The 27,510-nt window shown below is 32.1% G+C and overlaps 3 protein-coding genes across 5 annotated transcripts; all 3 read right to left on the reverse strand.

The window, feature by feature from the left end:
- Positions 1-7,542: 7,542 nt before the first annotated feature.
- Positions 7,543-9,268, reverse strand: LOC122601646 (berberine bridge enzyme-like 8). Its single transcript, XM_043774390.1, has one exon. The coding sequence runs from the start codon at positions 9,266-9,268 to the stop codon at positions 7,664-7,666; it is 1,605 nt and encodes a 534-aa protein (XP_043630325.1). The 3' UTR covers positions 7,543-7,663.
- Positions 9,269-16,216: 6,948 nt separating this feature from the next.
- On the reverse strand, positions 16,217-18,106 carry LOC122600656 (berberine bridge enzyme-like 8). The gene has a single exon (XM_043773408.1). It carries the CDS (start codon positions 18,096-18,098, stop codon positions 16,452-16,454), a length of 1,647 nt encoding a protein of 548 aa, XP_043629343.1. The 5' UTR covers positions 18,099-18,106; the 3' UTR covers positions 16,217-16,451.
- Positions 18,107-23,503: 5,397 nt separating this feature from the next.
- Positions 23,504-27,011, reverse strand: LOC122600268. 3 transcript variants are annotated; one of them, XM_043772964.1, is made up of 6 exons: positions 26,527-27,011; positions 25,563-25,612; positions 25,249-25,336; positions 24,917-25,033; positions 24,340-24,423; positions 23,504-23,769 (listed from the first exon to the last, which is right to left on the reverse strand). In XM_043772964.1, exons 1-5 carry the CDS (start codon positions 26,992-26,994, stop codon positions 24,376-24,378), a joined length of 771 nt encoding a protein of 256 aa, XP_043628899.1. In that variant the 5' UTR covers positions 26,995-27,011; the 3' UTR covers positions 23,504-23,769; positions 24,340-24,375. The 3 variants fall into 3 exon arrangements, with proteins under 3 accessions (XP_043628899.1, XP_043628900.1, XP_043628898.1); XM_043772965.1 differs by having other exon boundaries at positions 23,504-23,817; XM_043772963.1 differs by lacking the exon at positions 23,504-23,769 and having other exon boundaries at positions 24,143-24,423.
- Positions 27,012-27,510: the final 499 nt, after the last annotated feature.

The following is a 27,510-nucleotide window of genomic DNA, read 5'->3' on the forward strand; positions in this document are numbered from 1 at the left end:
TGTTACATATATTTCATATCTGGATGAAGGGGATTAATCAATGGAATGGATTACTAATGTTGTTCATAAGTCGGAATATTGATTTCTATCATGATAAACTTGTAAATTTCTATACGGTTGATTTAAAATACTTGTTATAGCTGGTTATACTTTATTTTGCTGATATGATATCTTAGTTGGTAATGACGTGACAACGTACTGTTAAATGTTCTTTTTCTTTTCTACGCGACTGCTCAATTTACTTTTGTATTTATATATATTACCCACAAACTTGTAAATTCATGGTTGACCAAAAATATCTGTGACAGTCGGTAGAACTGGTTAAACTTTTTTTCTTAGTATTTAAATTAATAATATGGATATTAGGTGTGTATTATACTGATGAGATAGATCCTGTTAAATCTAACATTCTTCGTCTAGTGGTTGTTAATTTAACAAAGATGATAGTATGATACCAATTCTATATTTGGTGAATAATGTTGGATTTCTAAAGATCCATGTCATCAGTATAATTTACACTTAGTATTCATATTATTTATTTAAAAAATAAGAAGATGAATATAACCGGTTCTACTGGTTATAACAGGTACTTTAGGTCAGCCATGTAGAAAGTTACAAATTTGTGGGTGATACACATTAATAAAAGGGTAAAAAGAAAAAATTATATTTAACAGGTAAGTTATCACAACATTATCAGCTATGTTGGCACTTCAGCTAAATAGAGTGTATGGCTATAACATGTATTTTTGGTCAACAATATATAAAATTTACAAGTTTGTGAATGATATATTCCATTAATTGGACAAGCATATATAAAATGAAAAATACATTAATTATCCAGTTGCCTTCAATGATGTATAAGGTCATAAAGTGAATGTTGTTTTTAAGATAATTTTCCATTTTGGTGTAAATACATTATATATATATATATATTAGGTAAAATAAAACAACTATTAAAATAAAATATATAAAACAATAGGTTTTTTTCAGTGATAATCACCGTGCATCATGAAAATCATCGTAGATCAATTGCTTCGTGAATCTTCGTGCATCAATTTAACCATGATCTAAGGGTCAAGATTTTGTCGTATTTGTTTTACTTTAATACTTGTTTTACAATACCCAACCCTTATATATATAAAGGGACCCTTATTTTGAGACCCCGTTTTTTTGTAAGAATTGTGAGAACTCCTAAATTTTACATTGGATCACGTGTTTTTTTTGTTCATTCACATGTGAAATGTTATAATAATATATGATGTAGAAGAAACTTTTTTTTAAAACCTTATATATAGCCGTTTGTCATATGTGAACGGAAAACATGAACAACTTCATTCACAAGTTCACAAAAGACTACTTTGAAGATTTCTTTAAAAAGTTTATTCTACAACATACATTTTTATATCATTTCACATGTGAATAAACAAAAAAAAAAACATGTGAACAAACATATAATTTAAGAGTTCTTATGGTTCTTACAAAAAAAATGATTCTCAAAATAAGAAAACTCTCTCTCTCTCTCTCTCTATATATATATATATATATATATATGTGTGTGTGTTAGGTAAAATAAAACAAATATTAAAGTAAAACAAATAAAACAATAGGTTTCTCTTCACTGAAAATCATCGCGCATCAATTGCTTCGTGGATCTTCGTACATCAATTTAATCATGATCTAAGGGTCAAGATCATGTCTTATTTGTTTTACGTTAATATTTGTTTTACAATACCCAACCCATATGTATATATATATTATATATATACTAGTCTTATTGCCCATACGATATACAGTAGTTATATAGATTGTATCATAAAAAAATTCGAATATGCCTCGTACATGCATCGTGCGTATGAAATAAATTGTGGTTAGAGTAAATCGATGATCGAAACTAAATTGTAATAAACAGTAATCATAAATACAATATATGTTTAGTTAAAGTTTTGGATTTACCTTAAATAATTAGAACCACATCAAAATCGAAACTTGTAAGCATAGTAGATGATGACAAATAGCCTTGTGATTTCAGATCGTAAAATTTTTGAAGTGTTTATGTAATAAAGAGAAAAAGACAATTTATTAATGAGAAAACGATCAATCCAAATAAAGTTATAATGTCTTTTGTATTAATAAGCTAAAAGTTAGAATTTAATTGTAAGTCTAATAAGGAAATTGAATTTATATACAACTAAAAAACTATTAACAAAATAAATAAATTAAAAGGACACATGTCGATCAAAGATTATGCCACGTGTCGTTTTAAGAATATATCAATCCTGTTTTAGTTTATTGGTAGATGGGAATAGAGAATATAAGGTTGTCTGACACCCAAGCTTAGGTGTGGAACCCCTCACATACTAATATTTTATTATTTATTGTTTAATGAATAAATGTCTGGACCCCCATGATTTTTATGATTTAAAAAATTAATATGTGATTTTTATGGTTTAAAAAATAAGAGCCTTATATTCCCTTTTACAATTTATTCATTAAACAATAAATAATAAGAAATTAATCTTTGTCTTTTTACAAGTTATTGTAAAAATTTAATATGATATCCGCGTTTATTTGTCTCTTAACTTCTACAATGATTTACATGGTACTTCTCATTTCTTTTTGTATTCACATATGATAGTATAACTTTAGTGCGTTTTCATTATTTTTTTTTCCCGTTATGTCACACTTTTCTCGATTATAGTTGCTACATGATTAACATTCCTTTTTCTATTCCTTCTAATATTCATAGGATTTATCATGTAGATGATAAGATTTGTACACAACATTTTATTTATCATGTAGATGATAAGATTTGCCTGGGATATTAGGCATCATACTCTTGTTTTGGTCAGAGCTTAAGCTTAGGATCTTATACTTGAAGGCCTTCTATCCGCTTCGCCCGTCAATCTTACCCTTTTGTGAGGGGTATGTCAGATAGGCTCCCAACATTCCTCACCAAGTCTGACCCCTTGGTTTAGGCATTTGACCATATTTGTAGCTTTCTCTTTTACTCCAATATTTACTTGCCCGCTATCCTAAGCATATCGACCAGTGGTCTCGATCATTTTCTTCGGGCATTTTTCATTTGCCACACCTTCCGACTCTGAGGTTCCGGAGTACATAACTAGTTATTATTAATTGCCTTAACTATTTCAACATTAAATTTCCAATTAACCACATCAAAAGTCATATGATCGCATTAATTTCAAATGCAGTGAGTACGCAAACATTATGGTCTAACATAACTAGAACTAGTGGTGGTGATGTATCGTTTTGACTTACTATATATAATATATATATATATATATATATATATAATTATATATATAATTATTAAAACAGTATGAATCCGAACGATTCTAAGGCATCTAAAAATTTAAAGTTATTTTATAAAATTGCCACATAGGACTCAATCTTATGTGTCATCTCTAAACTTTTTATATAATATTTATATCTAATATTTATATATGTATCTAAATAAAAAAAAATAATAATAATAATATCAAAATTGAATTGAAATGTCGTATACATTACTAAAATTATATGTATCAAATATAGAAATAATATTAAGTACCTGATTTGAGATCACCTCGAATCTATGTTTTGAATTTAAAATATCAAAGCTTCTTAAATATTTATTTATAATGTATTTTATTTTTGCATTTTCTTTCTTTTTTGAAAACCAATATATATATATATATATCATCTTATAAGTATTTAAACTTATTGTCATTATATTTAGTCAATATAATTGCACATTATAGAGGGTTTTTCATCAAAGAGTTTAATGGGGAATCTATTTTGTGAAGACTCTTTAACGTTAAATGAGTTAAGATAACTTATGATAGACTTACCAGCATTCGCGAGTAATTCAAAACTTTTTTTAAAAAATAAAAAATATATTTATCGCAGAGTCACACCATTCAAATTAATAAATCATTTTTAAAATTACCGCACATCATGCGGGTTAAATACCTAATATATATATATATATATATATATATAGTGTCAAAATTGTCAGTTGTTTATTTATACTATTATATATATAAAAAAAAACTAACTCTAATGTTCAAAATTAGGTGGAAAAAAATATCTAAAATACTATATTATACTATCAGTCTTTAATTATTAAAATATCTTTATTAACAATTTATATCAATTATTTTTACATCAATTATCTACATCACTCGACGCCGCCTCTACCACCAACAATCGTCCCCCACCAAAACAAAAAAAAAACTATTATTTTTTCGGTTTTCAGTTCGAATTATCCGGTAGTCATGGTCTTTTTTTTGTCACTCCTATTAATTAGCTTCCATATATAAATTTAAATATATTACGAGTAAAAGTTATTATTGATTTCTCTGTTTCACGCAAACTCTTAGATGCAAAGAAAGTTAATAATAAACAAATAAATTTAGATATAATTATAAGTTTTAAATACTTATGATACCTTATATCTTTTATCATTTTCATAATGCATGATGCATCAAACTTGAAACTCTTAATTTGTTACATATGAAGATTATATATGTGAAAAATTGATCACTCAAATCTTTTTTTTTATTTACATCCTGCCAATTCCTTCTCTATATATGTACCTAAACTCATTTTATTATATGTATGCAAATATAACAATATTGTTATTCAAACACCTTTTATTTATAATTTATTAATATATGATATCATGAAACATTATCATTTTGTTAGTTATATATGTCGATCCGCGTATTACGCGGGATATAATCTAGTTAAGACATATACCATGTATCTTCTATATATACAATTTATATAAAATAAGAACGGCGAGAACACTTAAAAACATTATTTTGATGCATTAAAAGTCCATAAAACTAACATAGTGCATAACTAATTATCATTATTTAAGTGTTTAAACACACATTGATCCTTCAAATTCGAAAAAATCACGTTTTTTGTTTTGTGCATCCATCTTGGATGCATATTATCAAAATGATGCATCCAACAAAAAACGTGATTTTTTCCGATTTTGACGGATCCATGTGTTGTTAAACACTTAAATAATGATAATTAGTTATGCACTATGTGAGTTTTATGGACTTTTAATGCATCAAAATGTAGTTTTTAAGTGTTCTCATTTATTCTCATTTTAAGTTGGTTCTCATTTGATTGTCATCCTATATATATAGAGAAAGGTTTATTTGAGAACTCATAAATAAAAAAGAACGCGAGAACAATTCTGGACCACTCATTTTTTTTATATTTTCTCTCTCTTCCATTAAATAAGAAAATTCACCCAAATCATTTAAAATGCTTTATCTCACAAACCGTAAATCGTTAGACGAAACAAAAAGCATGGGTAATCTTAAAATTTTGTCCTCTTTCATTAGAGATCCAATTCGATATAATTTTGACGACTTTTTTAATTTTTGTTTTTTTTTCCCATCCTGTTCATCCTACACATTTGTAGGTTCATCCTACACATGTGTAAGATCATTGTTTTTACATGTAAATTAGTAAATGAACATATGTACACAACAATGAAGGTTAAGGGCGGAGCCCATCAATCCATGGCAGAGCCATGGTAGCCAAGGACGGAGCCCGTCAGTCCATGGCGGAGGAATAGCGGCTAAGGGCGGAGCCCGTTAGGTAGATCACCCCTCACTGGTCACCCCCTATGACCTATCACCCTCTATGACCTATCACCCTATAACCTATCACCCTCTATGACCTATCACCCCCACTAGCTTTGGTTTATGAATATCCTTAAGGGCGAAGCCCGTTCCGAATCATAATTTTTGTTCAACCTACACATGTGTAAGTTCAACCTACACATGTGTAAGTTCAATCCCGTTCCGAATCATAATTTTTGTTCAACCTACACATGTGTAAGTTCAACCTACACATGCGTAAGTTATGTGTAACTACCAAAAAGAAAACAAAAATTAAAAAGTCGTCAAAAGTATATCGAATTGGATCTCTAATGAAAGAGGACGAAATTTTAAGACTACCCATGCTTTTTGTTTTGTCTAACGATTTACGGTTTGTGAGTTAGAACATTTTGAATGATTTGGGTGAATTTTATTATTTAATTGAAGAGAGAAAAAAATGAAAAGAATGTGTGGTTCAGAATGGTTCTTGAGTTTTTTTTTTAGGAGTTCCCAAAATAACTCACCCATATATATATATATATATATATAAGTTATGTAATCAAACTCTACACTACTGAAACATTATACATTTAGCGGCGAAGCTACATATTTGATTAAGTGGGTTCCTTGCCAATATATTAAGGTTTATATGCATAAGACTATCTAGACTTTGGAAATAAAATAAATATATATATTTTTAAACATTCAGTCGGTATACGACATCAGAAAAACTTCACCGTATAATGATGAAGTCTTGCATGTACCCTAGAGAACGAGATGATGACCATAAGTCGTTACAAGTATTATAAAGGGGAAAAAATAGTATTATTTGATGGGTTGATAAAGCTAATTAAATGCCCTCGATAGCCAAAATTCGAAATTTTAGATCAAAAGTCCCAAATAATAAAATAATCAGAAGATGCAATGGAATTCATGTCGCGAATCCTCTTGAAAGAGAGGGGTGCTTTCGGAAACGCGGACATATGTTTGCCCTTGAACCTATATACGTGCCTTAACTTTGTTTCTCGGGAAATTCGTGCGGCGGAAGATCATGAAATTGAGAATGTCTATATCAAAAATATCTAGGGCCTAAGATTGCTCTCAAATTTCCATTAGAGACACTCCTTAGTCCTTTTGTTTTGTAATTGTGTTAGATGAGCTAAAAATATCATTCAACTCGACACAACCCAATTGTTAAGTATAAGTCGTGTCGGGTTTTCCAATCCAGACCCAATTAATCTTAACCGAACATAAATAAATGTGACCCATTTAGTTAAAGGTATTGACAAAGATCAAGTCATATTATAAATTGCACTATTTGTGAAGTCTATTCTAGCTTTGGTAAATATCTTGTAGCCAAAGGTGAAGTCTATTCTAGCTTTGGTAATGATGTGAACTCCTATCCTCCGATCCATTCGTGTCTAGGGGATTAAAGTTTGCCTATTTGTGATAACATATTATTTTGTTTTGTTACTTGTTACACAAATGATCGAAGTGTTATTACATGTACTAAATTTAAAGAAATAACAGAATTCAAAAGCTCGACATAATAGTACTTAAGAATAATCAACATAGGAATAATGTAACTCATCGAGATAGTGAAGAAACATGTGACGATGTGATCCAATTAAGCTATAGCATCGTCATCTTATTTTTGGATTTGTAGTTGTGATAGGAAAACTAGTTTGTCTTGGTCAACTTGGACAATGAGTCCGTCTCTATTATTATAACTGTAATTGTTTTTTCCATACTTCGGCGTCTTGTCGGTGCACGATATTAATAAAAGAAAAGTATTAGTTGTTATAAAAAAAATTAAGAATAATCAAGATCATTAAATATTTAACTACATATGCATTTTACGCACTAGAAAGCTGAAATTAATTCATCAAACTTTACATATAACTTTATTGAGCATTAGTTACAAGTCAAAATTTAAAATTTAAAACATGTAAGAATAAGTAGAAAAATATAACAGCAAATAATATATACTGTATAATCCAACCCATTAATTTCACATTAATGATACCCGTCTATAATTAAGATGACAAAGTTGGGATACTTTGTTCATTCCTAAAGAAATTATTAGGGTCAACTCTAGTCTTGACTCTTGTTAACCTTTTGTAATTAGTCTCTTTGAAATACTTGTGCCCATAAACCATCCCTTCAACATAAGCATTCTTTCCATGACTATTGACACCAATTTCCAAATCTCTATAATTCAAAAATGCTTCTCTAGGGTTCATAGACACAAATGGAGTCATGTAATCATACATGACCCTTGTGAAGTTTAAGTTTCGAGTTGCCGCTTCATCGCCTAGTTCTTCCCAGTTCGTTTCGTATGCAATCTTTGCTATGTTCCCTGCTCGATGTGGGAAAGGCTTTGCGAATTCAGAGATTTTACTCATTCTTCCACCATATGGGCTGAAAGTTAACATTTGGTTCTCAAGCTCTTTCATCTTTTCGAATATGAACTCAAACCCATGTTTAGAAATAGGTTTTTGCACGTAGTCGGATTTGACCTTGTATGGGTTAAGACTTTGAGGTGTACGACTTAAAAGAGTCGTGGTGGGCGTACCAATGGGGAAGTCTGTGTAGAAAAGCACAGACTCGATCCAACTCATTTCAATACAATCCGACTTTTGTAACCCTAATTCCGGGAAATCTCTATCCAAGATTGTAACAAGATTCGTTGAGTTTCCTAAGTACAACGTTGGAAACACAGCACGAATGGTCTTCTCACCATTCGTGTTGTTTATAACATTAAACCTCATTCGAAGAAAAATGTTAACATCAAGCTTGTCCACAACTTGAGTCCACTTATGGGCGATACTAGTAAGGTTTTGTTCCGATGTTCTTTCTATGTTAAAAACCGTAACAACTTGTGGAACACGAACAAGTTTGATCTTATAAGCTACAACAACACCAAAACTAATACCACCACCACCGCTAATAGCCCAAAACAAATCTTCACCCATCGTTTTTCGATTCAAAAGCTTGCCATTAACATCAATTAATTGTGCATCAACAATGTTATCGACAGTCAAACCATATTTCCTCATTAAGTTACCATATCCACCACCACTAATATGTCCACCAACTCCAACCGTAGGGCAAACTCCGGCAGGAAAACCATGAGTGTCACTTTTTTCAGCTATTCGGTAGTAAATTTCACCAAGAGTGGCACCAGATTGGACCCAAGCGGTTTCTTGGTCGATATTCACATTTATCGACCTTAAATTAAACATATCAACGATGAAAAAAGGTTCATTAGTGTTTGTAACATAGGAAAGCCCTTCAAAATCATGTCCCCCACTTCTAGTTTTCATAAGCAACCGGTTTTCTTTGCCACAAACAACGGCGGCTTGAATGTGTGAAACATGTCTAGCGGTTATGATTAAGATTGGTTTTCGAGTTATGGATTCATTGAATCTAAGGTTTCGGATGTAAGTTTGTAAGACGGTTGGGAAAGATGAGTTGCCCGGAGTGTAGAGTGTTCCGTTGATCGGAAAAGAAGGGTTTGATCGGCTGTTTAGACATTGAATGAAGTTGTCTGTGATGGTATTTGAAGTTGCAAAAGATTTGGTAAAGAACAAGAGAAATAGGATAGTAACAATGTTGAAATAAATTATTTTTGTTGTCATGTTTTGTGTCATGCATGGTTTGAAATGCATGCAATTTATAGATAATGGTATGTTTGAAATATGACAATATTATAGTTGACCTTTAGATCGATACATGTATAATACTAGTCAAAACTCAATTCAAAGTCGAAAAATATCAAATTGCTTGTAGAATTAATGTATATTTTTTTCAACTAATAGTACTACTTTTCAAACAACATAATTTATATCTTACATCTTCCTCTTAATTAAGCATACATCATGAAATTAAAGCTAACGTCATATATGCATAAACAATTTGTGTATGATTGTTTAATGTTTAGAAGATTGATGTTTTAAATATAAAGTTTCAATGTTTCATACACATAATAACATATTAGTATAGTTCTAAAAGTTGGGGCAACTATTTCTTACTTTTATTTTATTCATATATCATATATCTATAATCCCTTATAAAATATATTGCACTCTCTATTTTAAGAAATTTATCAATCTTTTCAATATCCCCATATTGTCTTAATTTACACAATATCTAACACACAGTCACTTCTTTCTCTCCTTTCTATTTACACACGCATATCGATTCCTCCTTCACTGTTTTGTATTATTATCACCGTTTAACCGTCGCAACACGCGAGCACCAACCCTCGTATTATTAAGTATATAATAGTAAAATTCATAAATAAAGAAATCAAGAGAAAAAGGAAATTAATTAAAGATTAGATTGTCTAGAAATTGTAAGTTGGTGAGGCCTAATTTTCAAAAGGCCCGTACATTCTTCAAATATAAATCTTATCCAATTGAAATTTAAATTTGAAATTGAAAGTACGTAACGTAACTCAAGGTTTTGGAAATTTCAACATACGTAACATACTGTTAACGTACGTGTTAATTATCACTTCATGGTAAAAAAGAAAAAAATATAAAAAATAAAAATAAAAAGAGATATATTTAAGCTTTGTCTTAACATAAATACATATATAACACGTACCATATAGCAATAAAGATTGATATACATAAATTCTGCGTTTTGTTTATAGCACTAAAACCCATAAATAACAAATTTCACAATTTATATACTGAAAATTTCGAAATCGATGAATTGAAATTAAGCGTAATCCAACATGTAATTAAACGGTTTCGAATTTTTGGATAAATTAGACGGCACGCACGTACAATGGTCAATTAATCAAGTGTCAAGGACTTTCACCGGTCCATTGTGGTTGATCCTAGCTTATAGTTTGCGGTGGTTAATGATTTGCTGACTTTTGTTTATTTGAAAATGTTAGTTTCTCTGTTTCTGGTCTTCTAGATAACATTGCACGGTCAAACTATCTTGGATTGAATATAGGTTTTGGACCGTCTTAACTCGCGTTAGCGTAAGATCGTATATACATGTAACGATGGGGACGACATCGGTATTTCTCTTCGGCTTCACTGCCGTCACAATGCTACCCGCTGGGGGCTCAACGGTGTTTCTCGGCGGGCTAGCCCAAACCGATGGCATGCCACTTGACTCCCCCCCTCATAATTTTTGGTAACTTTTAACTTGTTAAAAAGTATTTTAAAAAAATAACTATGCAAAATAAAAATTGTTTTGGTTTAAGTTAATGTAAATATACACAAGCTATTTCTAAAAATAACTTGCAATTAACTTAGTTGTAGATTAGAAAAAAAAAATACAAGACGAATACCAGCGTCAGCTGACGGTGATAGTGTAATGGCAACATGATGATGGTGGTGACTGATGTCGGCGATCAGTAGTGTAAATTATAAATGTAAATGATAATGTAGTTATTTTAGATTTTCAAATATAAATATTATAAAATAATTTCATCAGAGATATATTGAATATTCAATTGGCTAATAAATAACGTTACTTGTATTATTTAGGGGATTTTGGATATTTTAACATATAAAAATTAAAAAAATGTCGTATTTTGTATTTTTATTTGTTGTAAAAATATTTCCAATATCATATTTCTAGCTAATTTAACAAATTTAACAAATTTGAACCATTTGTATAACGACATATACAATTCTTCCTTGTGGTTTCACAAAACTTCATTAATTATCTCTGACTTTTAAAAACTACCTTATTGATTCTGTTGTTTGCAAATGTCTTCATAGATGGTCTAAAGTTTAAGATCGAATATCAAGGGTCTGTTGTTAAGTCCACATGTAACAGGCATTTGGTACTTTTATTTATGGGATAATGACACCAGATTGTAACCAACTAAGATCAAAAGGTTATGTAATGTAATCAACTACTCGACTAGCTATGTAGTATAACCACTAGAGCCGGCAATTTCTCACGGACCTGTTAGCACGACACGAAACGACCTGGTTTTTTCGTGTTTCGTGTTTGGCCTTAACGTGTTTCGTGTCTTAACAGGTCCGGACCTGTTAAGACACGAATAGTTATCGTGTCTTAACAGGTCCGGACCTGTTAAAACACGATAAGACACGATAAGATAAGTAGTATATATACGGACATGTTAAGACACGTTAAAGACCCGTTAAAGACACGTTAAGGACACGTTAAGACACGATAAGACACGTTAAGACACGATAAGACACGTTAAAACACAATAAGATACGTTATCAGGTCCCTTAACAGGTCCCTTATCGTGTAACTTTTAACAAGTCCCTTAACAGGTCTCTTAACAGGTCCCTTATCGTGTAACCTGTTAAAAATCGTGTCGTGTTCGTGTTTGGAAAAACTGACACGATTAGCTATCGTGTCGTGTTCGTGTTTAACCCTATCGTGTTCGTGTCTTATCGTGTCGTGTCGGACACGATATGCCAGCTCTAATAACCACCTTTGTTTTTTGGGTTATGTAATGTAAACAACCGAATGAGAAACAAGTTGTCGGCAACCACTTTCAATTTTATTCTTTTTTTATTAAAAAAGGGGGATAACTGCACACGAGTGTAACCAAATATGACCAAAAGGTTATGTAATGTAACCAACTACCCGACTAGCTATGTAGTGTAACCACCTTTGTGTTTTGAGCTATGTAATATAAGCAACCGGATGAAAAACAAGTTGTCGGTTACCAATTTTATTTTTATTCTTTTTTTATTAAAAAAAAGGCCACGTGTCTCACACACACACACCCACATATATATATAGTTTCTTTTATTTTGAGAACCATTTTTTTTGTAAGAACTATGAGAACTCTTAAATTATATATTTTTTCACATGTTTTTTTTGTTCATTCACATGTGAAATGATATAAAAATGGGAGAAGGGAATATGAGGCTGTTAGGCACCTAAGTTGGGTGAAAAACCCCTCACATACCTTTTTGTCAAACCATAAAATTCATGGGGGCCAAACATTTATTCAAAATATTAAAATATTGGTATGTGAGGGGTTTTTCACCCAAGTTGGGTGCATAACAGCTCCATACTCACTTTTCTCTATAAAAATATATGTTGTAGAAGAAACTTTTTCAAGAAACCTTTAAATTAGCCTTTTATGAACTTATTAATGAATTTGTTCACGTTTTTTGTTCACATGTGACAACGGCTATATATAAGGTTTTGAAAAAAAAAATTTCTACAACATATGTTTTTACAACATTTGACATGCCAATGACAAAAAAAATAAAAATAAAATAATAAAAAAAAAACATGTGTTCCAATATGAGTTCTCACAATAAGGGTCTCATATATATATCCGCTGTATTATGTTAGTTACCTCTTCTTTTTATATCTTTCTTCTTTCTCTTTCACCCCCGGCCACAACCATCACCCTTCAGCCACCATTACCACCGTTACCTATAACCTAATCACCTATATAGATATACTCACACAGAGTAGCATACAAAAATTCCATTTCTTTCTCTTACTCTCTCTCTCTCTCTCCCTAGCTCCCTTCCTCTCATTCTTTCTCTCTCTCAATTGTTGCAATAGTTTCGAATATTATTGGGATTCGTGAATGGGTTTTGAGGGTTGAAAGATCTGGATGGTGGCAGCGGTTTTGATTTTGAAGATTCCGGCAATAAGCGATCTCTCTTTTCTATCAGTTTGAGTTTGAATATATATATTTGTGGGTTTTTTTGAGAGATCAAATTTATGTGTAAAATGCTAGATTAATAGATGGATATTTATCGAGTAAATGGTGAATGGCAACAGTGAAGAACAACACCAGATTCCGTCAATAGTGAAGAACAACATCATATTCCGGCAACATAGCTAGTTCGTGTTGCATATGATGAATATATAGCGATAGATAAAAAAAGATATATTGATTGATGATGATATGTTGAATCGGGTGGGTTAATATATTTGAGTTTAAATTCTCATTTTGGGTTGTGTTGCATAGTCCGTATAGTGAAATGAAGAAGATAAAAGAAGCAAAAGAAATGAATAATTTTATAACTTTATTTTTGTTAGTAGAATTACAAATGTGGTTACACTACATAGCTAGTCTAGTAATCCACTACATTACATAACCTTTTGGTCATAGTTTGTTATAGGGGTGTTCACGGACCGGTTTGGTCCGGTTTTGACAAAATCTCAAACCAAACCGGTATTCCCGGTTTTAATATACATTAAACCAAGTCAGACCAACTATGTTGTCAAACCGAACCAGACCAAACCAGACCATGTGAGCCGATCTGGTTTGGTCGGTTTGACGGTTTTAAATTCTTATTTCCCTTTCTTCTATTTCCATATAATCTTTGTGTATATTTGTGACAAAGAGTCATAACAAACACTTAAAATTAGAACATTTATGAAACTAATAAAACATACTATATGTTTGAGTCAACAATCAAAAGACATTCGATCATATAATATTTTCATATAGATTCCACATCATTTAATATACATGAGAAAGTTTAATTTATTTAAAAACATACAAGGTCGAAACAAAATATTTACATAATGTATATTATATCCATTGTAGTATCAACACATTATCGTAAAAATACATGTATATGTATATGATTCCTTTTATTAATGGCTAGATATCATCAAAAGTCATATACATATATACCTTTGGTCCGGTCCGGTTTATGGCAGTTTTTTCTTTGTTGAAACTGTAACCGAACCGATGAACCCGGTTTTTCAAAATTTGAATTGTCAGACCAGACTTTAGTAACTCAATCTGACCAAACCAATCCATACATCCTGGATTGGTCCGGTTTTTACGGTTTGACGGTTTGATGAACACCCCTAGTTTGTTACACTCTGGTGCCATTATCCAAAACTTTATTTTTGGCTTAACCGGGTGGAAACTTGAAGTAGCCGGTTGCTTACATTACATAACCCGAAAAACAAAAGTGGTTACACTACATAGTTAGTCGAGTAATTAATATTACATTACTTAACCTTTTGGTCATAGTTGGTTATACTTTGGTGCCATTATCCCTTTATTCATTCACATGCATAAAACTTCTTTTGAAAGAAAGTCAAACGAATCCAAACCATACTTTCATCATGGCTTGGAGTCTTGGACTCTTGGACAATAACTCTAAACTGAAACCAGATTTTTGTGATTTTTTTTCGATATCTAAAACTAATTAGCTTGTAATATTTTAATTTTTTTACAGTAAAGCGATATATAAGTTCTTGGAACAAGAGTGGATATCAACAAGAACGGCAAGGCTTTATGTTGGTATCATTTTCATGGACTCGGCTATACGGGACATATCCTAATGCTTTAATTTCAACCTATGCACATGTAGATCTCTCTTTAAAATTTAAACCTAGACATCAGAGATAATGACTAAAAAAAGTGACTGACACTATATATGGATAAGGATCTTTTAAAATTGTATAAATTCATGAGTAAAGTTGGAGGGATCTCTAACTTTTAGAATAAAATTAAAGGTCAAGATTTAAATTTGATTTTTTAAGTCTTGATCTCTGATTTCAATCTAACGTTGACTTTTTGAGTCTTGACCTTTGATTTCAATCCAACGTTGTCAAACTTTACCTTTTAAGGAATCATTATCCACTATATATACTAGACTAGATGTGACAATACTCATTAACTAAGTTATGAAGAAATCAACTTGCATTATTATATCTCTAGCAGTTAAATCAAATAAAAACAAGTAGTTCAAAAGTAGATCAACCTAACCTATCACAGCCCATTTTGATTGTCACAAAATGTTATCCATTTGTCTTTTTATCCGATCGGTTTTTCTATAGGTGAATTTCGCTTGAAATTTCGTGTCGTGATTCAACATCAGAAGATTTAGCATACGTTTTCTAATCTAATCTGTTTAATTATCATTTTTTTCTGTCACAATATACGAGTATCAATCAAACCATATCATAATTACACAAATCTGTAGATAATATATGGAGGCATAATAATTACTGTATAACATCCTCTTGTTAGCACTTTAATTTTTGTGTTTAACCTAGCTATCATATGAAAAGGTTTATTACAACTAACCGAAAGTTAGAACACAAATACTTTACCCGATGAATTGGTTTATTTGCTAAATCGTTCACAACTTAAACATCCATAACAAATCAGTAACCAAAAATTATCAAAATTCATCTTTAGTGTGTATGCATGCATCTTATGGGATTGGTTTGTTTTGACATAAACAAGGGCCACATTCGCATCATCATTTGTTTTTTGAATGTGTATTTTCTATGTAGTTCTTTGGTCTATGGTAAAAGCTCTTGCTGATATGCAACAAGTTTCCACAAAATGTGAGGACATCATTGCTTGGATTACACCGATTGGCTCTGGCGAATGCTAAGCAACATTCAGCTGAAAGTGTGATTGGAAACCTTGTCTTGGCTGCCTCCTCTTATTTTATTTGGGAGGAAAAGAATGCTAGCTAGATTTTGTTTACTTATACAACAAGATCGGCTGAACAAATTTGAGACCATATTGTGCTCTTTGGCTAGTTTACATATTCATGCATGGAATCATGGTATGTCATATGTATGAACTAATTAATGTGGTTCGGATGATATATACATCGAGGTATCTCTTTACCAAAAAAAAGACATAATACTAGCTTAAATTAAATGAATCAAGATCATCAAATCTTTATTACATATGTATTTTACAGACACCATAAAATCAAAATTCATCAAACTTTTACATAATTTTGACTGCATAAGCTACAAGTCAAAACTTAAGAATAAGAATAAAATTAAATAACAGCGAACTATATGTAATCCAATCCATTCCCTATTAATTACACTCAAGAAAGTGTAATTCCTTTAAGATGACAAAGTTGGGATACTTTGTTCATTCCTAAAGAAATTATCAGGGTCAACTCTGGTCTTGACTCTTGTTAACCTTTTGTAATTAGTCTCTTTGAAATATTTGTGCCCATAAACCATCCCTTCAACATAAGCATTCTTTCCATGAGTATTGAAACCGATATCCAAATCCCTATAATTTAAAAATGCTTCTCTAGGGTTCATAGACACAAACGGAGTCATGTAATCATACATAATCCTTGTGAAGTTTAAGAATCGAGTTTCGGCTTCAACGCCAAGTTCATCCCAGTTCGTTTCATATTGAATCTTTGCTATGTTCCCTGCTCGATGTGGGAAAGGCTTTGCGAATTCAGAAATTTCGCCCATTCTTCCACCATATGGGTTGAAAGCTAACATTTGGTTTTCAAGTTCTTTCATCTTTTCAAATATGAACTCAAACCCTTGTTTAGAAATAGGTTTTTTCACGTAGTCGGATTTAATTTTGAATGGGTTAAGCCTTTGAGGTGTACGGCTTAAAAGAGTGGTGGTTGGGGTACCAATGGGGAAGTCTGTGTAGAAAAGCACAGACTCGATCCAACTCATTTCAATACAATCCGACTTTTGTAACCCTAATTCCGGGAAATCTCTATCCAAGATTGTAACAAGATTCGTTGAGTTTCCTAAGTACAACGTTGGAAACACAGCACGAATGGTCTTCTCACCATTCGTGTTGTTCATAGCACTAAATCTCATTCGGAGAAAAATGTCGTCATCAAGCTTATCTGCAACTTGAGTCCACTTGTGAGCGATATTAGTAAGGTTTTGTTCCGATGTTCTTTCTATGTTAAAAACTGTAACAACTTGTGGCACCCGGACAAGTTTGATCTTGTAGGCAAGAACAACACCAAAACTAATACCACCACCACCAGTAATAGCCCAAAACAAATCTTCACCCATGGTTTTTCGATTCAAAAGCTTGCCATTAACATCAACTAATTGTGCATCAACAATGTTATCAACAGACAAACCATATTTTCTCATTAAGTTTCCATATCCGCCACCACTAAAGTGTCCCCCAACTCCAACCGTAGGACAAACCCCGGCAGGAAATCCATGGGTGTTACTTTTTTCAGCTATTCGATAGTAAACTTCACCAAGTGTGGCACCAGCTTGGACCCAAGCGGTTTCTTGGTCAATATTCACATTTATGGACCTTATATTAAACATATCAACAACGAAAAAGGGTTCATTAGTGTTTGTTGCATAGGAAAGCCCTTCATAATCATGGCCACCACTTCTAGTTTTCATTAGCAACCGATTTGCTTTGCCACAAACAACGGCGGCTTGGATGTGTGAAACATGTGTAGCCGTTATGATAAGGATTGGTTTTCGAATTGTGGATTCGTTAAATCTAAGGTTTCGGATGTAAGTTTGTAAGACGGTTGGGAAAGATGAGTTGCCCGGAGTGTAGAGTGTTCCGTTGATCGGAAAAGAAGGGTTTGATCGGCGGTTTAGACATTGAATGAAGTTGTCTGTGATGGAATTTGAAGTTGCAAAAGATTTGGTAGAGAGCAAAAGAAATAGGATAGTAAAAATGGATATTTGCATGTTGAAAGTGAACAATTTTGTTGCCATGTTTTGTATCATGCATGGTTTGAAATGCATTCAGTATATATAGATAATGGAAAATTGTACGTAACGATATAGTTGACCTTTAGATACATGTTATACTAATCAAAACTCAATACAAAGTTGGAAAATATCAAATTGTGTGTAGAATGTATATATTTTTTCAACATACTACTTTCTATACAAAACCCAACATCATAAGTTATATATGTAGTTTTTTCAAAAAAAAATTTTAGATGTGTGGATCATTTGCTCGCAATAGGAGATCTAGCTTACGTTGTCTTAACTAGATCCGCGTAAGAAGGTCCCATCACCCTCAATACCTAGTAGGAGGAGAAACTCCTAACTAAACCGCCCGAAGGCGGGACATTTAATTAAGATAAAACCCTGCTTCACTAGAGAATTTTATTGTGAAAATCCTTCAAATGTCTTTCCCATGTCTCGAACTCGAGACCTCTAGCTTGTAAAGCTGGTGTTCAACCACTGAGCTATAATGGAAAGTACATCATGAAATTAAGGTAAACATCATATGCATTAACAATTTGTGTATTATTGTTGAAAGGTTTTGAAGATTGAAGTTCATAATATAAAGCTTAAGCTTCATTTTTCATACATATTACAACATACTGAGTTATAGTTTATAAAAGTTTTCAACAATTTTTTTCAATTTTATTTTAGTAATCACTATAATAGTAAAATTCATATGTACGAATTAAAAGAACTTAAAGATTAGACTATCAAGAAATTGCAATTAGTTGGTAAGGCCTAATTTTCAAAAGGCACGTTCTTCAAATTAAAATCGTATTCTTTTGAACCTGAAATTTGAAATTGAAATTAAAAGTACGTAAACAAGAACCCAAGGTTTTGGAAATTTTCAACATTCTAATTAGAAGTTTCATGGAAGATTGAGTTAACGTGTTATCATTTAATTGTAAAAAGAGAACTAGATTTAAAAGAAGGAAAAAAACCAAAATGCTACTATGTTTTCCTATCACAACCTCCCCCTCCTCTTTAAAAATCACATGTTTGAATATAAAATTTTTCTTTCTGTGAAAATTATGTCATGGTAGAACATACTTGTTAACCCTTTAAAAGAATGCTACATTTACATGTATATTACAAACAAATGGTTACAAAATATATACTACAGAGGTGGTATGGAAAAAAAAATCCAAAAAAGAACAAATTAAAAAATCTATGTAAAATAAATTCAGAAAAGGACAAAATGTTAAAACCTATAGAAAAAGTTTAAAAATTAATGCAAAATTAAAAAAATCATGACAAAATTTAAATTTTGAAGGGACATTGGTCATCTTTGCCCCCTTTAGTTCCGCTCATAACATACCATATAGTAATAGAGATGTATATACACACCCACCATATATTATATATACTTATCGAGTCGTATTTATATCCTTACTAGCTACAAATAACAACTTTTATAATTTAATAGACATATGTCCGTACGATGCGTTGGTATAGTGGTAGTGGTGGCGGTATGGTGGCAGCGGGTGACAGCGATGGCGGTGGTGGTGACGGTGACGGTGTGGATGCTAGTATGGTCATGAGTGTAAAATTAATTGATGCATAAGGAGATGTAGTTATTTCATGATTAATGTATCTATAAGGTAAATCATTTTGTTAAGAATATTATAAATTTATAAGCATATTTGAAGATGTTTAAATTAATAATTAAAAAAAACAGATATTTAAAGTATATTTTTAAATTCAAAATTTTAAAGTTATGAAATTAAGCATAATCCAACACGTAATCGGTTTTCAATGTTTGTATAACCTAGGCAGGACGAACGTACAAATGGTCAATTAGTCGATTGTCAAGAACTTTCCCCTTATAGTTTGTGGTGGTTAATGATTTGCTGAATTTTATCTATTTGAAAATGTTAGTTTCTGGATAGATATCGTACGGTCAAACTATCTTGGGTTCAAATGTGAATATCTTCATTCACATCAATATCATTTCACTATTACACGAATATTCCTCGAATACTTAAAAATGAAAATTAAAACTTTCAAAACCCTCTTTAGTTACTCTTCCAACAGGGGTTATTTCTCACTTTTTTTTTTTTTTTTCCCTCACTCGCACATCAGTTTTTCTCTTTCCTAAAATATCTCTTTCACACACGTTACCAATAACACCTCATCCTCACTATTTTTACTAACTTTTCTTTAATCCTATTTTATATTTACCAAAAAGTAAATAAAATTATTATTAGAAATCCACACTTTTATTCATAAAAACACATAATACAATATTATATATATATATATGGGAAAGGGAAATATAAGGTTGTCCGACACCTAAGCTTAGGTGTAGAACCCCTCATATACTAATATTATATTATTTCTTGTTTAATGAATAAATACTTGGGCCCCATAATATTTATAGTTTAAAAAATTAGTATGTGAGTGTTCCCCAACGGTCTTATATTACCATCCCCTATTATATATATATATATATATATATATATATATAAAGACAATACATATAGATTAATACTATTAATGTCGCCCAAATTGCAAATCGGTAGAGTCGAAGTCACTGTCTCCATTATTGCGGATTGCAGTGGATGTAATCCTGGTATTCTAGAGAATCCGTCTTCTCGTCGCCAGGAGTTGCGTGTTCCTCCCCCGGGACAGTCACGTGGCCTGTTGGTCGTCCACCATCGTTACACGGCTCGTCAATGCCTTGCCAAAACATCGCATGCTAGAGCGTGGTCTTTAATGTGGTCTCGGCAAAAGCAAGTTGTTAGAACGACTTAGTGACAACCACTTGACCTTCAGACGTACTGGGGGTTGCGGTTGTTCGGATTTGCTCGACGAGCAGGGGCGGATGTAGTATATAATTAGCGGGGGGTTAATGCCCCCTATTGGTTGAAATTTTTGTTTGTTAGTGTATTGTTTATCTTCAAAACCCATTAGTTGTTAAGTTTGCCCCCATTTAATTTTTTAGTGCCCTCGGTTTTAAAGGTTTTCAATGGTCAAGACTTGGAATTGTGTTTTGGTAAGTAATTTATAAGTTGTTGGTTGTTACAATTACCAAATATGTATGTTGATGGAGGCTCTGTTTTATGTTTGAGAGAACAACAGAGAGTTGGAGATGATGATGACAATATATTTGACCCCACCTCTTTTGTTATTATTTCATTAAAACCCTTCATTATTTGTTTAGAGTTATAAGTTTACCCTTTAACTTTTTTAATATGTTTATTCAATGACCTCAATTGAATTATAAGGGTCAGTTTGATTCACATAATGTTTTTAAAGGAGTTGGAATTTGTCAAAGGATTTGAAATTTAAGAGAATTGAAATTTGAAAGTTTTAAAATATGTAATGTGTTTGGTTGACAGAATTCAATGGAATTCAATTTAAAGAATGTGAACGTAAAATACGGCAATTGACGAAACTAACCTTTATTACATTTATATATACAACACATATTTATATTTATAAACCTTATATATAATTAAAAAATTATAATAATAATAAATATATAAAAACCGTAAAGAGATATATGGTCGTCATTTCCTTATCCCCAAATCAAAGTAATTAATGTTCTTTTAACATCTCCATCGTCACTTTTAATAATCAATATTCATTCAATTTCTTATATTCTTTCTTTTTCACACAATAACATCACCATCATCAATGTCTTTCTAGTTTCTACCCAAAATTTTTACTCTTATTCTTCTATTTTAACTTTCAAAATCAATTGAAATCTATTAATCAAGATATATGGAAAATATAGCACAAAAACAAGGTTGGTGGACTGCGGTGGTTCTAAATTTTTAAGCATCGGCGGTAGCTGCCATGGCGGTAGACAGTGGCTGTCATGGCAGTACGAAGGTTGGTGGCTGACGGCGGCACAACAAGATCGGTGGTTGGGTGGCTACTCGAAAGTGGTGGCTGCAATGCCGTTCCAATCATAAGTGGTAGCTATCTAGGCGCCCTGCAGGGAGGTTGTGGCGGTGGTCGACAGCGGTGTGGGGTACAACAATGAACAAGATGGCTGCAGCAGAAGTAACGTACAAAGGAGGTTTAGGTTTGTATTTTTCTTTGGGGCTTTTTTGTCAAAATTTTTGAATTCCATTGTTGAAACTTTTCATGGATATGTTGAAGGATTTCTGAATTCTGCATTTCAAGGAATTGGAAGGAAAGTTTTAAATTCCAATTCCAACATTTTGTCCAACCAACAATGTAAAGGAAGGAATTTAGATTCCAATTCCATGAAATTCTTAAGAATACCATGAATCAAACACCCCCTAAATATATCATTTACTATTTACTAGTTTATGTCTCTTTCTCAAATGACAAAAGGTAATAAAACTGACTTATATAGTCAATCTATATCATTTTGCTAAAGAAACTTTTTAAATTTATCCTATTTAATAAAAATAAGCATTCTAGTTAAAACCTTAACTATATTTCAAATATATAATAATATAAGTATTCATTTCATAAGTAACTTTTTATTATATTTTGAAGTTTAAATAGTGTTAATTCAAAAAAAATATCTAAACAAAAGTTGTCGCTCTAAATAAAATATTAACGACAACCGTAATTAAAAGTATAGAAAAACATTCGATGACAAATTACTTGAAAAACAAACAAAAACATCATTATATGTACCTTTTTTATATCGAATTTATCATTCGAAGTTATCAGCTAAAGCTAAAATTAATTTATATAATGAGAAATCAATCTAAGGATGACCTAGCTAGCTTAATATGGTTGTAAACCTCTAAAAATGTAAATGTGTTGTTCTAACATAATTTAATCGGAGCATTTTCAAAACATTTCGTTCTAGGCATCAAAATCTCACAACCGGGCATGCCTAACTTTATCGCATTCGTGTACAACCTTTGTAATCGCGCCCCCTGTATATCAAAATCCTACATCCGCCTCTGTCAACGAGCTTCAATTTTGGCCATAAACGCCGACTTCCCAGTGTTTATGTGGGCCCTCACATCCGTTATGTGTTTATTGTCGTTAAGCATATGTAACTCCAACGTGATTTTTACCTCCAACGACGTCATACCTGGCTGTTTGTTTGAATACCAGAAAAGGGATCCATTTGGGTGTTTGAAAGTGTATTTTGGTAATTGTTAATGTATAAACTGTAGAGAAATATGTGAAAGATGTGTTTGAATTGTATTGAATAAGTGGTGGTTTATATAATGTAGTATTGAGGGAAAAAAAAAGCAGTTTGATTTGAAAAAAAAAACCCAACAAATTTACGGTTGAATGGTCGCACCCTCACGCCACCTCTCTCGTCCACACTCTTCCACCCAACGACAACACACGACGTCGACAAGGTGGAAGAGGTTGTTGTCAATAGGGTCGACCATCGACGGTGTGGACGAAGGGATTGACGACCCCTATTGACAAGGTCCCTAATCCACCTTTACAATTATAAGAAGTAATGATCGAACATAGATAGATACTCTCAATTAATTTACATGCATAGCTTCTTCCGAAAGAAAGCAAGAGGAACAAGATTTGACCGATAAATCTAAACTGGAACCAGAATTCTGTGAATTCTCTTGCTATATATGAAATAGCTCATTATATTTTATCTATTTACTGGAAAGTCGACTTACAAGTTTTTGGAACAAGAGTGGATATCAACCAGAAGAGCCAGGCTCCATGTTGGTATTATTTCCCCGAACTCAGCTATTAACTCCATATCCTAATGTTACATCGTATGTGCATGTAGATATATCTTTAAAATTTAAACCTATACGACAGAGATAATAACTACTAAAAGAAGATAGTATAGACTAGACTAGATGTGACAAAACTCATTAAATGACTTGTAAAGGAATCTTGTATTATATTCATCTCTTGCAGGATATATATTGAATAAAAAACATTGGTTCAATCTAAGTATCTAACCTAGCACGATCCATTTTGATAGTTACAAAATGTTCATCCATTTTGCCATGTTACCCAATCCGTTTGAACCATCATATTATTGCCAATACTCGTCTTTGTCAAAACCAACATGAATATATTCTCTCTCAATCAATCAATCAAACCCTTTATCATAATAGACATATCTATAGATGAAATATGGAGCCATAATTATCACTTTCTGTGGTTAACACATTAATCTTCACAATTTTCTTGCAACCAGCAAGAAATGACAAATTGACAGTGATTAATGGTAAAAGATCACAAGTGATATATGTAGTGCAAATTTTTTTTGCTAAACTAATTCAATATCTACCATTGATGAAAAAGAATGAAATAAACTTACATATTAATCTTCATTGGTCCACCAATGCATCATTAATCAATAATTTGTAGTAGCTAGTTTCTCCTGAAGCATTGCAATCCGAGCCTAGAACGAAATATTCATGTCATGTTCAAATTGTACTAATAAAAACTACCATTCAGTAATAACTGACAGGCGACTGATGGATCAAAATCCAAACCCGTTCTCATGTAAAATGGCCAATCCAGGCCCTTGTCAGCGTATCAGTAATTTTGCCCATCAAGTAAATGGGTTACAAATATGTGTTTCGCTGACCCACTTATTACCTTATGAAACAAATTGAATAACTATATTTTCTTATACGTAGTAAATCATACCATCAACACTTTGCATCATTCATACCTATTAATAGGATGTATTTAAGGTAGCTACTAGCTAACACCACGATAAAGTGTAAGAGAGTGTTAAGAGGCCATCTGGTGAAATCAAAGTATTTCGGGTCAAGCCAACCCGAATTAGCTTTGGACGTACGAAATGTACTTGTTTTTACCCGTTAATCGCTCACCAGATCCACCCAATTTGCCACCTGTAAAAGAAATCCGGTGAAACTTTGATTTACCTTGAATGATTTGGAACGGCGGATTGAAGGATCCAACTCTAAAGCCATTGAATAAGAATCTCCAGCTGCGTCATACTGTTCCATAGCCATTAAAGCATCTCCCTTGCATATGTAAGCCTGCAAAATTAAAGTGTCAATTCCACTGAAATTTGAAAGTGATAATACACCAATAATTACGCATCATATAGGTAACCACAGATATACAATTCCATTTTAAGCTCAAAATAAAGAAATTTGATATACATGTAGCAGATAAGCAGTATAACGTCAACTTAAAATTGCAATATTTAAGGTATACAAACTTAAATTTAGAATGAGTTTATGCATGTCACCTCAGGATACTTGGGAGCAAGAGTAGAAGCTTCTACGGCATCTGCAAGAGCAGCAACTGTCTGCTTCATAGCCAACCGTGTAACAGACCTGGATCAGACCTCCTGTTAGATAAGAAACAGAAAGCTAATATAATTACTTAGTCAAACTCAGTAACATCAAAGATAATACAGGGCATCATGTGTAGAGGTAAGAACTATATTTTGATAGACTGGACTATAAGATAAAGATCCAATAATGTTGTTGTTAAGTACTGATTCCTCTATATTAGTTTGACCAAGTTTGGATAACTATAATGATAATAAGCATTACGAACCTGTCTTTATAGATGTAGTGAATTCCACCAACCGGATTAAGATCTATCGCCTGCAGTCATAACAGAGCTGTCTTTATCAGACTACCAAAAGATTTGCGAAAAGATTTCTGATTTCACACAGTTAAACGTCAATTATCCGTTGAAGAAAAAAAAATTCAACATAATGATGTTATGTAAGCTCTATAATTCAATTTCGATATAGAGAAATCAATATCCTTGAACCAAAATATAAACAGGATAGATCGTTAGTAGAAAACAGGACAACGCTACATCACATTTAGCTTAGATTTCACAATCACCTGCTCATATGGTTTATGTCAATTACAGGCTCATCAATCTTTGATTAATATCGAGGAATCAATGATTTTCATTCTCAAAATAAGATGATTCCATATCTCACAACTTACGAATTTTCTTTTGATGTAAAATGGACTCATTTTGAAGTGAAAGTAATCCATCAAAGTTATTAGAAAAACTTAGGGGGCGTTTGGTTGTAGAAAACACCCCTTGTTTTCCATTTTTGTTTTCCAAGAAAACATGAAAAACAGAAAACGCGTTCTAATTATAGTTTTCTAAAAATGTTTTCTAAGAAAACAGAAAACAAGGTTTTTCATTTTTCCATAGAAAACTTGAAAATACATTTTTCTTGTTTTCTATTTTCCATTTGATTCCACCCCCTCCCCTCACATCTCTAACATGTTTTCTAGTTTTCTAATTAGAACGCGTTTTCAAAATTTTTATTTGTTTTCTAGAAAACAAAAACCCCTTTAATTTTCTAGAAAAATAGAAAAACTAAAAAACAGTTTTTACAACCAAACGCACCCTTAATAACTAACTACTGTATAAGAATGATAATCTGCAAGGCTAACTGGGCTTTAGATACAAAATTGATTATCAACATCTGTATAACAAATCATCCATCAATAAAATTAAAAACTTCTAACTAAATAATTAATTAACTAACCTGAGTTAACAAAAGATCAGCAGTAACAAAATCACCACTCTCCATCTCAATTTCTGCTTTCTTTCTAACAGATAGCGCTTCCAAACTCTTTTTAAACATCCCCACGTCATCATACCCGCTAACGACAGCCATGACGTCAGCAGCACGAGACGCGGTGGCGCAATGATTAACAAACGTTGCTGATGGCAGAACAACGAGGTTTGGTCCGGACCCACACCGGCCTAAACAACCACAAGAATTGACGGAAATATTAGGTGGAGAAATGCCGGTGAGGACTTGTAAAACATCCTGTGAGCCTTGTCTCCGACATGTTTTGCTTGTGCATACTCTGATTTCTTTATCAGTATTATTATTATTAGTATTATTATTAGTACTAGTGTTGTTGTTGTTTAATGATGATTTGATTGGTGGTTGGAATTGGCGGGGAGTTAATTTCAAGGTTTGGATAACCCCCAAACCACCGTTCATGTTCTTTCTTCCCGGTACATATATTATGGACCAGATATATGTATTAATTAATCATGTTTTTAACTTGATTATTAATAAGTGGGCCGGAAACATGAAAACTTGAATCCATTAGCTACTAGCTAACTCAATAACTTTTTGGGCCTAAGTGATTCTGGGTGATAGGAATTCTAATAAAAAGTTTAAATCGAGGATTTATTCAGTAAAGAACTTATTAATGCGAGCCTAGTTGAAACAATGTAAGTTAGGCCTCTAAATAATATTCATAAGTAACTCACATCTTTTTAAAAAAATGCTAACTTATATTTTTGTCATTAAAGATAAAAGTAATATGTGTTTTATATTATCATAAAAACAATATTTTGTATTGAGCATCAAAAATATGATTAATAGTGTGGCGAGTTACCATTCGTCCACGTTACACTCATACGATTAGGATTTTGCCATATTGCATCCCGTTCGGATTTTAAATTACGGGGTATTTCATTTGTTGTACAATTTTATTTTTTTTTGGTTTCC

This window comes from Erigeron canadensis, chromosome 5, assembly GCF_010389155.1.
Source record: "Erigeron canadensis isolate Cc75 chromosome 5, C_canadensis_v1, whole genome shotgun sequence".
In the NCBI taxonomy this organism is placed as follows: Eukaryota; Viridiplantae; Streptophyta; class Magnoliopsida; order Asterales; family Asteraceae; genus Erigeron; species Erigeron canadensis.